Source organism: Typopeltis vanoorti, chromosome 3 (genome assembly GCF_054136105.1).
Source record: "Typopeltis vanoorti isolate ZY-2024b chromosome 3, IOZ_Tvanoo_1.0, whole genome shotgun sequence".
NCBI lineage: Eukaryota > Metazoa > Arthropoda > Arachnida > Uropygi > Thelyphonidae > Typopeltis > Typopeltis vanoorti.
The window spans coordinates 83,670,846-83,687,893 of NC_143551.1; the positions used below are offsets into that span (position 1 = coordinate 83,670,846).

The 17,048-nt window shown below is 34.6% G+C and overlaps 1 protein-coding gene across 1 annotated transcript in view; it reads left to right on the forward strand.

The window, feature by feature from the left end:
- The window catches only part of LOC150108335 (complex I assembly factor ACAD9, mitochondrial-like), a 387,096-nt gene that overhangs the window by 317,273 nt on the left and 52,775 nt on the right, over positions 1-17,048 (forward strand). The window contains exons 15-16 of the mRNA XM_090415744.1: positions 2,029-2,106; positions 13,636-13,764. Coding sequence (XP_090271870.1) covers positions 2,029-2,106; positions 13,636-13,764 — 207 coding nt within the window. The remainder of the gene's footprint in view (positions 1-2,028; positions 2,107-13,635; positions 13,765-17,048) is intronic.

A 17,048-nucleotide genomic window follows, 5' to 3' on the forward strand; every position in this document is an offset into this window, starting at 1 on the left:
CCAGTTCAAATAGAATTTGAGTTAATTTCCTAACCAAATCCTCCACTATATTTAGACAGTTTTGACCTCTTAATTTAATGCATGTATCTAGACTCAGTTTCCCTCTATTCACATGCACTTTTCACTGGCAACAATTTCTCTATGCATCACATACCAAACCCATTCAGTTATAATCTCTCCTGCAACTAGAAATTCTCTTAACTATTAATATTTTCTCATACATAACGTACTGACACCATCTCTCTTACTCAATCTACTCAATGAATCATTTGCAATCACAGCTCTTTGCATCATTGCACTTCTTCATACTGTGGCAACAGACTCATAATCTTGACTCTCTGGATCTTTTTTTCCTTCTCACTCAGCAACACTTCCATAGCTTCTCTCACACCATACTTATCTTCTTCCGAAACATTCATTCCAAACAACGCAATCATATCTATCATCTGTTCATTTTACTTACATATATAGCTTCTGTCATGTCACAGAAACACATACTTTTGCTAAGGAAAAACATGTTTTCATTGCTTGTTTATCCAGCATCCCTTATCATGAAATCACCATATCCCTTTTCATCTGTTTCAGCTTTTGTGCCTTCTTTTACTTTACATATTTCATTTCCTTTCTTGCCTTTACTGCTGTCTTCCAAGTGCTTTTATAGTCTCTCCAACTCTTGTGTGGTACTGTGAAACTGATCAAAGCCTCAAAATTTCCAACCTTGTGCTGCACACTTCTTTTTTTTTTTTTTTCTTTCTTTCTTTTTTTTTTCTTATAATTTTTCTCATATTTTAACATTTCACATCATCGTCACTGCCTTGCACACTAACACCTCTATTCCTACTTGCATTTCTTCTAGCATATGTCATTTCACTACTGCCATGCCATCAAATTTGCTTGTATCAACCATCTCCCACGCCTCACTTTGTTTGGTCAACACATTTCTGACATATTCTAGCAATGCATCTTTTTTTTCCTATAAACTAGTCACGCTTCATGTGATGAAACATTCACATTTCATGAAATAAAGTTTTTCATATTGAATTCAAAGAAAGAATTTGCTACTTTCACTGTTATACCACACAAACTTTATCAATACACACACACACACACAGGGCGGTTCAAAATTCCATATACAAACTTTGAGGGGGGGTAGAAAACATCAAAATCAACCATATTCACATAGGAAAGCATGACCGGAAATGCCACTGGAAGGTACTAACAGGGACACAAAAATACAGAAATAACACAAGGCAGTAAGTAATGTAAAAAAACTTTATTAGGTATAACTGAACAGTTCAATAGTAGTTAGATACATGATATGGTAAATGAGGTGCATGTCTGCCATCGTTCGTAAAATGATGCATGTTCTTCATACGATGTCGAAAGCTTGAATGAGGAAGCCCCAATTGCTCACCTGGAGTGCTGGTGAACAGCACCACCTATCACTTTCAGGTGGCATTTCCGGTCATGCTTTCCTATGTGAATATGGTTGATTTTGATGTTCTCTACCTTCCCTCAAAGTTTGTATGTGGAATATTGAACCACACTGTGTGTGTGTGTGTGTGTGTGTGTGTGTGTGTGTGTGTGTGTGTGTGTGTGTGTGTGTGTGTGTGTGTGTGTGTGTGTGTGTAAACTGGCTAAGGTTGTGGCTAGGAAACATGCGAGATCCAAATTTTTTCATGGCAAGTGTTGAGTCTGGAATGGATCATCATTAGTGAAATAACCCTTCCTCAATGAGTCCTGAGACTACCTGAATCATATGTAATAATAAACTGCACAGAAATAAAATGTGTTTTAATTTTAATAATGGGATGTGAAATTTATATTATGATTAATTTTATTGATGCTCTAATGAAGTATTCAAGAGTTAGAATTTCAATTTTTGTGCATTACAGGTTGGTATATAATTGCAGTAAATAAATTTAGTAGTTTACTAACATGGTGAGTTGAGAGTTGAAAGCAAACTTGAGTGTGTGCATGTGTGTGTGTATACACACACACAACTTATTTTCAAATTTAAATTTTCAGAAATCTGGTAACCATCTAGAAAAGTCAATAGCAAGACTAGAAATAGTAATGGGACATTTATTATCATTGTTTGCAAAGGTAAGAACCTTATTAACTGTCTACACTTTCTATTCTGTAATATGAAAGATTCTTAAATTAGGTAGTAAACAGTTTTTATTATCTATTGTGAGACCTTGATCGTACTTACTGGAAGTAGGTGTGACTTGGGAAAAGTTTCTGGAACAGAGGAACTAGATTATCCAACCCTTAAAATCTACCCATGATGAGATAGACTGAGAACCATTTATGGGTGATTCACATATTAAAAAAAAAGTATAACAATAATTAAGCTAAGATATGTGTGTGCTTTGTGGAAAACCAACACATACACAAACTTGCAATTGAGGAGGGTGGGGGGTAATCAACTACCAACACAAGAAGTCTCAAGACCTATAACACAGAAATGGTGTGTGTGTGTGTGTGTGTGTGTGTGTGTGTGTGTGTGTGTGTGTGTGTGTGTGTGTGTGTGTGTGTGTAAAAGTGAATAGGGAAAAGAAAAAAACCAGTTATGTTTCTTGAAGAATTCGGGGTTGTATTTGTAGAAAAAATCGCATGGATGACTATTCCAAGAGGACACATGTACAGGGTGTTTCAAAAAGAATGACCCGATTTCAATTAATAATGAAAATGTGGTACAGTTACAATATATATATTTGTGGTTTGTGATTGCAGAGACATACAATTTTCAAATCGGGACATTCTTTTTGAAACACCCTGTATTTCAAAAAGAATGACCCGATTTCAATTAATAATGAAAATGTGGTACAGTTACAATATATATATATATATATATATATATATATATATATATTTGTTGTTTTGTGATTGCAGAGACATACAATTTTCAAATCGGGACATTCTTTTTGAAACACCCTGTATATGGAAGAGGATGAAAAGTTGGTTCAGTACGATTAAAGCTAAACTGTATACAGAAGTTGACTAGCAGCTGTTCTTACATGATTATAGGAAAATGGTGGTCAGTTCATTGGAGAGCATCCATGAAAATACTCATAAAAAAAGGAGATAAATGAGAAACAGGGTGTCTATGGAGTTGGAGGGAGTTAGTGAAAGACAAGTCATCTGTTAAGTGAATAGCTTTCTTCTGGACATATTCAAGTCTAAGAGAAGTTTTTGGCATGCCACCTCTTAGAATTTTGCTCTGACATCCTAATATCACATTAATTAACAGCATTCTAAAGTGGGATGGATTTGGAATTTGTAAAGTGTTAGGAGTTGGGCCAAAGAGAAGTAATATTTAGAAAGAAAAAAAATACCAAAGTTTTTGAGAGCTGAAAAGGCTATGGTTGTGATATGTTTGTCAGGATAGACTAGATTTGAAAGTGAGCCCAAAGAAGAGAAAACTGACCTTGATTGGTAAGCAGAATGTTTTCAAACGAGGGAAAGTGAGACGTGGTCTTTCTTCTGGAAAATCAGACAGGATGGTGTTAATGGCTAAAAGACTTGTGTTTAATGCATTGGTTATAGAAGATCTAGATCATGGAGCTTGATTCACTTGAGTATTAACAAGATTTTGTAAATGATAAAAATAAATCCTATTCGTACCTTGCTGTCATCAGCAAAGTATGAATAGGATTGGACATTAATGAGATAAGGTTATTGATGGAACCATCCATCATGATGTGAAAACAAAATAGAATGGAAGTTTTTCCTAACAACCTTGGCTAAGGATCAGAAGAATCAGCTGCTATTTGGGCAGGAAACAAGCTTAGTGCATTTAGCCCACAGATAACATTATCCTCATCTGCCCACCTGTAAATGATCCCCCACTAATTTCTCCAAGATCTTAACAACTATTGATGATATACAAACTGGTCTGTGGTTTGACACTTCCAGTCTGCTACCACCCTTATGCAGTGGCACTGTCTTACCCTCTTTCCACTCCTTGGATAGCTTTCCCATGTCCAGACTTCCATTAAAAAGCCAGTTCTTTAGCACATTTTCTCAAACCTATGGCAAAATTCCATCCAGTCCTGCTGCTTTATGGACATCCAGAATATCTCTTCCTGCACTTCTAAACATCAAACCTGCTCTATCTCTCTAGTATTAAAACCTACTTCTCCAGGATTAAATACTCCAGTAAAGTGTTCGTTGAACAACCTATATCTTTTGCATTGGTCACTCTCTTCCCATTTTTATCCAGCAGTGTCATTCTTCCACAATCATTTATCCTCCAACTGGCCATATAGCAAAAAAATTCCTTAGGATTTCCTTCGGATCTCAGAGCCAATCTGTTCTTATATTACAGTTTTGCCTTCCTTACCATACTAGTGACTCTTCTGTTGTGAGTCTTATATTTTTCATCTGCCCTTCAATCCGAATCCGTTTTCCTTCGTATCTCTTTTATTTATTTATTTTATTTTATTTTTTTTTGTATAAAAAAATTGTTGGTGGGTTTTTTACTCTCTTCCATGAAATGTCTTTTAGTGCAATACTGTTAAGGATATTCTCATTTATCCATGGATTATTTAATTCTTTCCTCCTGTTTCTTAGGTATTTTGTTGCCTTTCTGTGTATTTCTGTAAACAGGGATTGGAGTTGTCATATAAATTTATTGGATCAGAGTGGTCTGTTCCAGTTTGTGTTTTTTATAAGGTTATCAGTGATGCTTGTTTTTTTACTATGATAGTAGAGTAGTTTACCTGGTGGGGTTTTTCGCCATATGGAGTTGGTAATGGTGGTATTGTGTGTGAACGAAGTTGCAGTAAAGTAGTTGTCAGCAATTGTAGTGGTGATTACTGATCAGTTGTATGTGTTAATAAGAGCTTACATTGATGTAATCTATATGTGATTGTGTTAGTGAATCACTGAGTATTTCTTCTCTTGTTGGCAAGTTCATGTTTTATTGGCTTAATATATCAAAATGTGTTAGTGGTTGAAGAACCACGGTCAAGGATATTTATGTTATTGTCATCTATTAGGATGATCCTATCTGTTGTGCAATTATTGATGTTATTGAGCCATTTGTCTAATTCCTGATGAAACAGCTTAGTGGGTTTGTATCTGTTGGTTTTATATCATGTTAATGATGTATTTGTAGTTGTCTGTTGTCACTTGTGATTTCGAAGTGTAACATTTCTGCACACTGAAAAGAGGTTATAGTTTTGGTCACACTGTGCTTTTCATTTATGAACACCATAATGCCATAATCCTCATTTTCGTGGTACAGGTAGTTCTCAACTTATGACAGTTGAGATCTTCATAAGTCGATTCTGATGTAATTTAAGTACTTTTTTTAATTCTTGATTTGATTTCTGTTATAATAGTTTAATAAATTTGGATTCTGTTTAACTTAAAACGGTTAAAAATGTATAAACTTGCATAAACATTTATAAATTATTTATTAGCACATATACATATAAATACAAAATTAAGAAAGAAAAATTTAATAAAAAAAAAAAGGTAAATACATATCAGAAATGGTGCACTTACTTTAAATTTTAAATTTCTTTAAATATTAGTTAACATAAACAAAAACTTTTAAAGGTGTCTTTAATTAAACAGGTGAGTAACTTCCACTCATTTGGATGATATGGTTATTTCTCGCGATCGGGAGTAGCTTTTTTAATGAGAAAATTGGTTAATGTTGTCTGTTGAGTTTTTTCTTTTTTTCTTCATATACAGGTATCCCTTGCTTAATGCAACAAAATTAATAGCGACAATCCCTTTATATATGCGGCAAGAGTTTTAATTAACGCGCCTTTAAATTTACCAAAATTTACCATAGGGTCTTGACTTGGGAGGTCGCTGAAGGTGTGGAATTTACAATTAAGACAGTGTAAATGTGGAATTATCGAGCTGGTAAGTATGACAAGCTTAGGAGTTCGATTGGTTCAGTGCCATGGCATGTACAACTGCAAGGGCTAGAAGTTGATGGTGCATGGGGGAACAACATGGTTTTGTGAAGGGTAGATCATGCTTCAGTAACTTGCTCACGTTTTATAACACAGTGACGGCTAAACTGGATAAGGGTAATGGGTTTACAGTGATTCTACTGGACCTTGCCAAGACCTTTGACAGGATACCACATTGAACTCTAATCAGTAAACTGCAGCATATGGGGATTGGATATAGGGTGGTTGATGGAGAGATATCAGAGAGTAGTTTATTCAGGAGTAGAGTCCAAAAGACAGCCTGTAACTAGTGGTGTGTCGCAGGGTTCTGTTCTTGGACCACTGCTGTTTAATTTGTTCATTAACGATATAGGGAAGGATCTGAGAGGAACGGTTCATTTGTTCGCTGATGATGCAAAGTTGGGTAGAGCAATGGTGAGTGCACAGGATGTCAAAATTTTGCAAGATGATTTGGATAGTTTGGAGGACTGGGCAAAGGAAAATGGATGTCAATTTAATGTGGCAAAATGTAAGGTTATGCATTTTGGGGTGAAAAGATTAGCAGCAGTATACCACATTGGTGGAACTGTACTCCAAGAGATTGATGAGGCCAGGGACTTGGGAGTGTTGGTGGATAGGGAGATGAAGTTTAGGGGACACACTGCAAAAGTAACTAAATCAGCTCATCAACTCACTTGGTTGTTGAAAAATACCTTGACGAGCAGAGACAAGCAAGTTATTGTACCTCTGTTCCGAACCTTGATAAGACCTCATCTCGACTACTGTGCCCAGATTTGGTCACTTAGGTTTCTTCTTGATGGGGAGGAGGTTGAGAGGATCCAGAGGCGAGTGACCAAGATGATGGCAGGTCTATGGAATGAACCTTGTGAAAGCAGGTTGAAGATTTGTGGGTTGCAAAAATTGGTTGATAGTCAGAAAAGGGGAGATATGATTGAGACATTCAAATTGCTGAAAGGTTTCTATAGGATTAGTTCATAGGATATTTTTGAGAACAGGACTGGTGGTGGGAGGACTGTGTGAATGTCAAATGGTTGTGATGGACATGATGTTTAGGGCCTCCCTTGATGAGTCTAAGGACTCCTTGGAGTCGCCCGTAATAATACTAATACTAAAAAAATTATTTTTATTTTTCGACATAATTTCCCTTAAGACTAATTCTTTTATTCCAGTGATGCTCCAGTGCCATTATCCCATCCCTGTAGTGATTTTCAGTAATATCTGCAAAATACCCCTCTACAGCTGCAATCATCTCTTGATTCGAAAAAAAAACACTGACCAGCAAGAAAGAGTTTTAGTTTTGGGAAGAGATAGAAGTCAGAGGGAGCGAAATCTGGGAAATAGGGGTTGATGTTCCAACAATGCATAGTGCAAATCCCTTAATTTTCCCATTGCCAAAACATCTTTGTTGCCAGGTGCATTGTCCTGATGAAAGATGATTTTTTTTCTTCAAACCGGGTCTTTTCTCACAAATTTTTTCATCTAGTCTGGTTAAAAGATCGAAATAATATTCCACGGTTATTGTTTTACCCTTTTCGAGATAATTAATAAACAAAATGCCTTTAGCATCCCAAAACACCGATACCATGACCTTTCCTGCTGATGAAACCGACTTTATCTTCTTTCCTGCTGATGAAACCGACTTTGTCTTCTTTGGCACTGAATAACTGGCTTCTGTCCACTGTTTTGACTGCTGTTTGGATTCTAGTTTGTGTAATGGTGAATTCAAGTCTTGTCCATAGTAATAAATCAACCCACAAAATCAGTTTTATTCTTGTTAAAACGCTCCAAGCACTTTTCAGAGATTTTCATGCGAGTGCATTTTTGATCTGCTGTGAGCAAGCACGGCATCCATCTTGTGCAAAGGTTTTTCATTTGCAATTCTTCATGCAAAATATATCCTGCTCATTCTTTTGAAATGCCTATAGTCTCAGCAATTTCACACACTTTGACTCGCCTGTCATCCAATACCATATCGTGCACTCGATCAATGATTTCTAGTGTTGTTACACTTTTTGGACATCCTTCATGTGGATCATCTTCAAGGTTGGTACAGCAACTTCTAAACTCGGCAGCCCATTTTTTAATTGTTGAAAATGAAGGAGAAGAGTGCCCATAAACTTTTATGTACTTCAAATGAATTTCTTTTGGTGTTAAACCTTCTTTTACAAAGAATTTTATAACCACACGATACTCAATTTTATCCATTTCAAAGGATACAGACAACACTTTTGCTTCAGGCAGCTGTATAAAACAAACTACTTGATTGAATGACTTGCAATTTCTCTTGCAACTAGAGAAATTACACATTAAACATCTGAATTTCGTCAACCATCTAATATTTTTAATCCTATGTAGAGACAATGAAATTGTACCTAAGTTCATCGAAATCAGGCGTGCATTTCATACAACGAAAGCTAACAGAAATTACCAAAGAATGGAACTAGCGATTTTGAGAGAAAGAATTACAGCAACTAGATCAGAACTAGCACAGATAAGCCAAAATACATTTACTCTACACAATGAGTTAGCCACATCGCTTCCGCCCGACCTATGGAACAACATTGATAATATCACATATAATAAAGCTGCAGTGATTTCTGATCAAAAGAAACGTAATTTAATTAAAAAATTTAACGTACTACTTCATGGAAAAAAAAAAAGAAAGAAAACATTTAGATTACTCCAAAGTAGTAATTAACCTTTCTTCAAGACTCCTATCAAGAACAGAAAAAAATCTACTTCTGTGAAAAGTTTCAACTTTAACGCCACGCTACTTACCAAAAATTGACATCATAGCTCAAATAGAGAAATTGACATCATAGAGAAATAGAGAATAGAGAAATAGATGAGATCTGGTGATACATCAGATCTCATCTATATACAGAGTACAGCATTGCTATTACAAAGCAAAATTACCACCAAGGAACTTACCTTACACGGAATACACAGCCCTCCAAAAACTAAAATCAGACAAAAATATCGTTATAATTAAGGCGGATAAACTGAATGCAATGATAGTTTTGAACTCAGAGGATTATGACAAAAAAATGAAAACTCTTCTTGAAAATACTAATACCTATAGACCTTTAGACAGAGATCCCACCTGGCAAGCTCGCAATAAAACCAATGATCTAATAAAAAAGATACCCAATTGGACTGAAGAACTAAAAAGAACGCTACAATCAAAGTATCCATTAGTTCCAAGAATATATGGTGTTCCAAAAAATACACAAGATAGGTATTCCTTTAAGACCGATAGTGGATGGCAGAGACTCTCCGACCTCGAATCTGGCAAAACATCTCTCCAACATGATTTTACCACACATAGGAAAAACAACATCTTTCATTAAGAACAGTGCACATTTTATTGAGAAGGTAAAGGATATATGCATAGGACCATCAGACATCTTAGCAAGTTTGGATGTAATCAGCCTGTTTACAAATGTTCCTAGAAATGAAACACTGAATCTCCTTGAGGACATCTTTCCTCTGGATGTCGTAGAACTTTATAAACACTGCATAAAAAATACTTTTTTCATGTATCAAAATAAATTTTGGGAACAAAAAGGACTGGTTATGGGCTCCCCCCCCCCCTCTCCCTGGCTTTAGCAAACCTATATATGGAACATTTTGAAAATAATGCTTTAAAACAATTATCACAAAAAAACAAAAATTTGGCTACGCTATGTAGACGATATTTTCATCATATGGCCAGGAAAAACAGAGTAACTAACTGCTTACAAAGATTACCTGAATAATATACACAACAACAAAATTTACTTTAGAACAAGAAGAACATAAAAAAACTTCCCTTTCTCGATATCCTAATAGAAGTGAATGAAAAAGACAATAAATTATCCTTCTCCATCTATAGAAAACCCACCAACACAGGAAGATTTCTTAATGCAGCCTCACACCATCATCCCTCGCAAAAAATAGTTTTAATTAAAATCTTGAGGGACAGAGCTTATAGTATTTCCAGCACAGAAAACAGAGAAATGAAGAATTTCGATATTTAACACAGATCCTTAAAAAAAAAATGGTTATGAAGCTAAGACGATAAAAAAATCCTCAACACACCTCCTACAAGCATCTCACAAAAGCAAGATTTCAGGAACACAGTTATGCTTCCATATATCAAGAATGTTACAGACAAAATGGCCAAATTACTAAACAAACATAACATCAAAGTGGCTTTTCTACCGCTGGAAAAAATTTCAAGATTTCTACATCCCCCAAAACCTCCACACCATCCTTTAAAAAAAACCACGTGTATATAAAATTCATTGTTCCTGTGGCATCTGCTATGTAGGCCAGACGGGGGAAGATCAGGGGAAATTCGCATGAACGAACACCAAAAAGACGTACAAAAAAAGAAGAGAACACAAATCAGGCCTAGCATACCATACAACTTCCACCGGCCATAATGTACTCTGGTAAAAAAGAAACATGTCTTACATAGAAAAAAATTGTTACATAAGGAAATTTAAGGAAGCTGCAAACATGCTTAGACTTCCAACACAGTGTAACAAAAACCAGGCCTAATTCTACACGAAGTTTGGTCAGCATTGATAAAAAAATATACCCAAGTCAGACCTCGGACAATGTGAACGTGAACAACAGAATGTGGCAGCATCCATCATTGTTCAAACTTTGCATTGCACTGAATCTACATTCGGATATTCAATTTAATAACAGTTAGACTGCCGCAACTATATATAATGAATTATTTTGAATAATTTCTCATTTCTTGTGTTTAAACTTTTAGTTATCTTTTTCCACTGAAGATGTAAGTCAGACGACTTACGTAACTTGTCGAATTTGTTTTGTATTTTCATTTAGATTAATAAAAATGTGGTCCAATTACCGGAATTTTTCTTATGAACTGCCAAACCACAGAAACCTTCTCATACAAACTATATCAAGCCTTTCAAAATGGAAACTGGTGTGCATCGAGACTGCATACTTTTGCCGATGCATTTTTAACCTATATTATTGGGAATAGCTAATAAATTTAGCTTTGTAAAACAGTGGTTGTGGGAATTACAGTTGGTGGCAAAAAAAAAAGGTCTACATAGACTATGGGTGAAGAATAGTAGGTTGTCTTTTTAATGGTGGTAAGTACAAGGTTTTTTGCTTTAGAGTTAAATCTAACATGATGTTGTTAAATTGTGAATGAAACTATGTTGTGTAATTTATTTTTTTTCATTCACATTTAACATTGCTTATTATGTATTAATCATAATTTGTATAAAGATTATTTATTGTTCCTTAATTAAGGATTACTATTTAAATATTTATTCTAAACTTAACCTACTATTAATTTGGTAAGCAATAATATGTGCAGAATTTATAATAACTAAAATATATATATGATGTAACGAAAAGTATTATTATAATTAATTCTGTATGTAATGAAAAAGCTGAATAAGTAGCTCAAATATTCTGTTTATTCTTATTTGTGAAAATTTAATGTTATGTAATCACTTATGTAAAAGTAGAGCGTTGTATTACATTAGCGAAATATTTACGTTCATGCGTTGTCATGGAGACGCACGAAATAAACAAGCACGAGTCGAAGAGTGCGTGACCTTGGAACCAAAAAGGAGAGGAAAGATATTATATGGAGAGATAAGATTTTTAATTAGAGGAGAGAGGAAGTTTTTGCGGAGCGGGAAGGAAGGTAGGATACAAGCAAAGGAAGTGGAAGAAAATTATAAGTTCTCTAGGGCAGAAATTCATGAGAATAATGTTTAGAAGTGAGCCAAAACATAGTGACTCATATACTTAGCTGCAAGTTAAGTCAGCTGTGTTGTAAAAGAAAATTAATGCCGTATCCGGATAAATAAAGAACTGGACAGTCAATGGAAAATTCTGATTAGTTCCAGTTAGTCTAGGATTACGTCTTAATTCTATGTTTCCCTGAGAAGAATTATATTGAAATTAACTAGTTTGAGAAAAGTAAACAAGGAAAGATATCAGTGCCTTATTGATGTGTTTTTTTTTAGTGAAGCGCAGCTAACAGTAGTTCAGTTAAATCGTTGGAGAAATTTTATTAATGTGTTCTGCTAACGTGAATAAGTTAATTCATAAGTGTGCTCACAATTAATTGATGTATTGAAGATTGTATCTGGTAAGAGTAGTCATACTTGTTTGTTTATTCTAACATTAACATATCTTCGAAGTTCAAAGTCCGAAATAAAATTGCTTGGAATATTGTCTACCTTGATTAGTGCTTCCTGTGAATTTAAACATTAAGTACAGCTGATAGATATGTGGAGTCTGATTAAATAAGAAGTTTCGTTTTATTAACTTGAGTTAAGAAAGCTTGTGATTTTGAAGCTGTAAATTGTATGTGAAAGTTTAGAACATTGAATTGGCATGAGTGACTTAGCAAGATGTATTGAGTTGATTGTATTGTTTCATTTTAAAGCAGTATTCTTGTATTTGTTATATATATCATATATTAAATGTTTTATTTTGTTAATCTAAATATTGTGTTTGCCTGAATTCCCTTTTATTGCACCGTTCATAAATATTCGAATCTTGCAGGAACCCCAAGTGGAATAGTAAATAATTCGGCCTAAATAAATGAGGAGACTGCTAACTTAATTAAGAATTGATCCTACTATTTTGTGTAGACTAATCTAAAAATAGAGTGGCGCAGTATAATTATAAATTTCTCTACTTTTGGATCGGTGATCAATTTGCAATTAATTGTTATATTGATGAGTGACTTGAACCAAGATGGCGGATTTAGAACATAACATGAAAATAGAACGTCACGACAATATGTTGCAATATTGGAACTGTCTTCTAGGGAGCTGTTAAGATTCTTGATTTTGAAGATGGGGAAATCATCAGACTTAAAGTTCAAGGACAAGAATTGTGACAACTACAATTCTTGCAAATGATCCATGTGTTGTCATAGTTTTGTTATGAAGTATATACAAGCAAATTGGGACAATGAAGTGGTTTTGGTACAAAGCCTTGATCAGATTATATCTGATTGTTGTGTGTTGATTTGGCCACAAATTGGCACATAACAGCCTGTTTCTGTGGTGGTGGTGATGATAAGGAAACTCTGTACCCAGAAATGAGTAATCAAGGCTGTATCAGAGCTCTGGTTTGCTAATTGTTAGGCGAGATTTTGGAAATGTAAATTGCATAGCTTGGAGGATAAGGAATGGAGGTGAATATGATAGTTTTAAGTTGGTGAGGAGATTTTACCACATTAATGTAGAAGAAATATTTTATAAAGTGGAGGGAGAGAGGAACAAGAAGCTATTTCTGAAAGTTTTATAAGAATCCTGGGCAAGACAATGAGTATATTTTTTACATGGATAGATGAGTAGAACTCATTGCCAGTAGTGCTTGTCAATGAACTTTTAAGTTGATAAGAAAGATGATTACCCAATTAATAGGAAGATATTATTCATAGATTTGGGGAAGGATAGTGAGAGGCAGTTCATTGAAGTTTTATTAAGAGCATACTTAGCAAGGTGTGAAGTTTGTTTTTTTTTCACTGAGAGTGATTAGTGAATAGATCATATTGCCATAAGGTTATGAATGCAAAGAGTTGCAGGTACACATTGCCAGTTGAGTAAGACCTTCAATGAAAAGTCTACTAACTCCATGAAGCTCTCTTAGTAGTAATAATAATAATAATAATAGTTTATTTTTTTTTTATTTCTAGGAAATACCTGACAGACAAAATGAACTGTTTAGGCTAGCAGATATTGCTGTTGATTTATATGCAATGACAGCATGTCTCTCAAGAGCATCACGATCATACTGTATTGGACTTCAGAATGCAGAACATGAGGTAATTTATTATTTTAAAGAATCTTTTTTTAAGATAATTACATACAGATAGTGGACATATGGGGGGGGGGGAATACCATCATATTGATGTGCAGAACGACATTAAGCTACTGTTAAGTATACCTTCCCTAGTTGGAACAAAAACCAGCTAGATCCCTTGAGTAGTAGATGATCTTCAACCATTGGTCAGACACCACCAAGGGATGAAAGAGGTCTTATTAGAGGTCAATTAAATATCTTCAAGGGCATATCAAACACATTTGAGAGACTGATAACTTCTTTCATTTGAGGATAAAGCATTAATCACGCTACCGGCCATGACCTATGTATACGTCCACATTTCCATGGATGCGAAGTGCATATTAAAATTGTAATACCATTGATATTACATTGAAATTTATGATGGATACGAAGCTTTTGAGGGTGCATATTTGATCTTTAATGGCCGGTAAGGTGGTTAAAGCATTTCTGCAGTCAAGCAGTTGAATAGCACAGAGGCCTGAATCTGGTGGTAGTGCATCTTCAAAATCATGTCTGTGAGAATCTAATTATAGGGGATATTATAAAGTGAGGGAGCACCCTCAACTGTTCATGGATAGGAGACTGAGTGCTCACTGTGTGTGTGGGAGACGTTCTTCAGTCTTTCACTCTCATACTATGTTTTCCTGTTTTGTAATTAACTCGTGTTAGTGGCTTAATGGAGTGAAACAGCACTGAGAAAGGATTAAAAATAATATTTCATTCTTCCAATATTTTATCTGTCACCGAAACATCGTTGGGGAGTATAATATGAAAACTGTAACACACACATAAAGGCAACACAAAACTAAGCGAATCATGTGGATGAAAGATTAGTCTTTACTAGGTAGGGCATGCTCTCTCATTCACAAAGAATTTAGTAAACACTAGATAAAGACAGAGGTGACAGTTCGTACTTTGTAGATTCCCTTACCATACACTTCTTGAAAATACATATTTAAGAATCTTATTTTGTTGATAGGAAAATATGTAGAATTAAGGTTATACTTCTTCATAATTTTACCAACAGGTTCAGAGATTCTAGAAATATACAGGATTGGAACTCTGCAGTCTGTTGAAAAATCCTTAGGTGTTGGAACATAGGAGTCGATATTCTGTTGGATTTTATGAAGGTTGTAACCATTTAATTCCATTAAAGTTTTGATATTGTGAAGTTCCTGTTGTAAGCTTGAGGAAGAGGAGCACACATGTACTCTGTTAATTAATGACTTGATGACACCAATTTTTTGAGGGATGTGATAAGCAGACTTTTGATAAATGTATCTGCCAGTAAAGGTTGGTTTCCAGTAAACACCAGTTGTCAAAGTACTGGAGGTTGCACAAGTACAAAGAAATATACAGGATTGGAACTCTGCAGTCTGTTGAAAAATCCTTAGGTGTTGGAACATAGGAGTCGATATTCTGTTGGATTTTATGAAGGCTGTAACCATTTAATTCCATTAAAGTTTTGATATTGTGAAGTTCCTGTTGTAAGCTTGAGGAAGAGGAGCACACATGTACTCTGTTAATTAATGACTTGATGACACCAATTTTTTGAGGGATGTGATAAGCAGACTTTTGATAAATGTATCTGCCAGTAAAGGTTGGTTTCCAGTAAACACCAGTTGTCAAAGTACTGGAGGTTGCACAAGTACAAAGAATGGTAAACATTCTTCGTACTTGCACTTTTCTTTGTACCAGCATTTTCTTTTGCCATGGTGAATTGAATGCATTGGTGAACGCTATTGGTCTGATGTAGGAAAGTGGTAAGTTCATTTTCAGAGTGAGACCAACCAGCAAAAATTTCGTCGATGTAACAAAACCAAAGAAAAGATTGGGGATGATCAGATGAGATCAAGGTATCTTCCAGACAATTCAAAAAATAGTTTACCAAAGGTGGAGACAGAAGTCTACCCATGGCAGTTCCTTCAATCTGTTTATAGATCTTGTGTTTCCAGCTGAAATATCCTGATTGTATAACAAATTCAAAAATCTTCACAACTTCAGAAGGGAAATGATCATATAGTAAAGTGATAGTGTCATTTAACAGAATGTTGGTAAACAGAAAAATAATGTTAAAGCTGACTAACATATCTGACTCTTGTATTTGATTATCCTTGATAAATGATCTGAATTGTCCAATATGGGCAGTTAATAAATGGGAAAGAAATTTAGTAATTGTGTATGTGGGAGAGTCAATACAATTCATAATTGGTTTTACCTTTCTTTATGAATATTTGGTAGACCACATAAGCATATGAATTATCTATACTTTCATTAAAGTTTATTACTGTGGTTATCATTTAATTTTGTTATTTTATATTTATGACACAGCTACCTTTCAAGATTACTCATTATTCTTCATGGGAAGAATTCTCTAAACTAACAGGCAAATTTGGAAAATTATCAGTTTTATAAGGTAAGCTTCGTGGTCAGATTGCCTTTCATAAAAAATGTCATGATACAAAAGTTATTCCCATATTTGTAAGATTTAGAGCAACTGTTTGGTTGCCTGGAGCTCATACAATTTCTACTCATGCAAGTTTTTAGTTGATACACTACCAACTTTGAGAAGCTAAAAAAAAGATTATCATGTAATATTCAGTCTGTTTTAGATCATGAAAGAAGGATTTCAGCTACTCTGGATGACAAATTACTGGATTTCATTCTCTGTGTTTCTAAATAATCATTCACCTGCTCTTATGAAAGACATTCACACAAGCTGATGTAAAAATATGAATTGTTATATTGTAAGCAAAAATTTACTCCTACTAATAAATGGATTATTTGCATTTCTGGATTCCTGCTTGGTGCTGAGAATAGTGTGTTAGCTAAAGGCCATGATTTTGCTTAAATCTTAATCATACTTAAATCCATTCCATATCCTGATTTTTTTTTTTGCATAATATCAAACAGTCTGTCAGGACTTTCAAGTAAAGATATTAATAAATTACACTTTGAAATTTGCTTCACTCTTTTAAAACAAATTACCTCCATGTAATTTATCTACTACTGGATTTCATGCACTGCTTTCATTAAAACAAAAGAATCATATATCTATTTTGAAAACAAATAAAGGAAAAGCTGTAGTGGTAATAGATAAGGCCATCTATGAGAAGGAAGATAGACTGCCTTTTGCAGGATACCTTCACCTATCAAGAAATTGGTAGTTATAATCCTACAAAAGCACAGATTAAACAATTAAATAAGCTCCTTGATGAAGTTGTGAGCTGGGATCAAAATACTTTGTAGTTACACACCTATTTT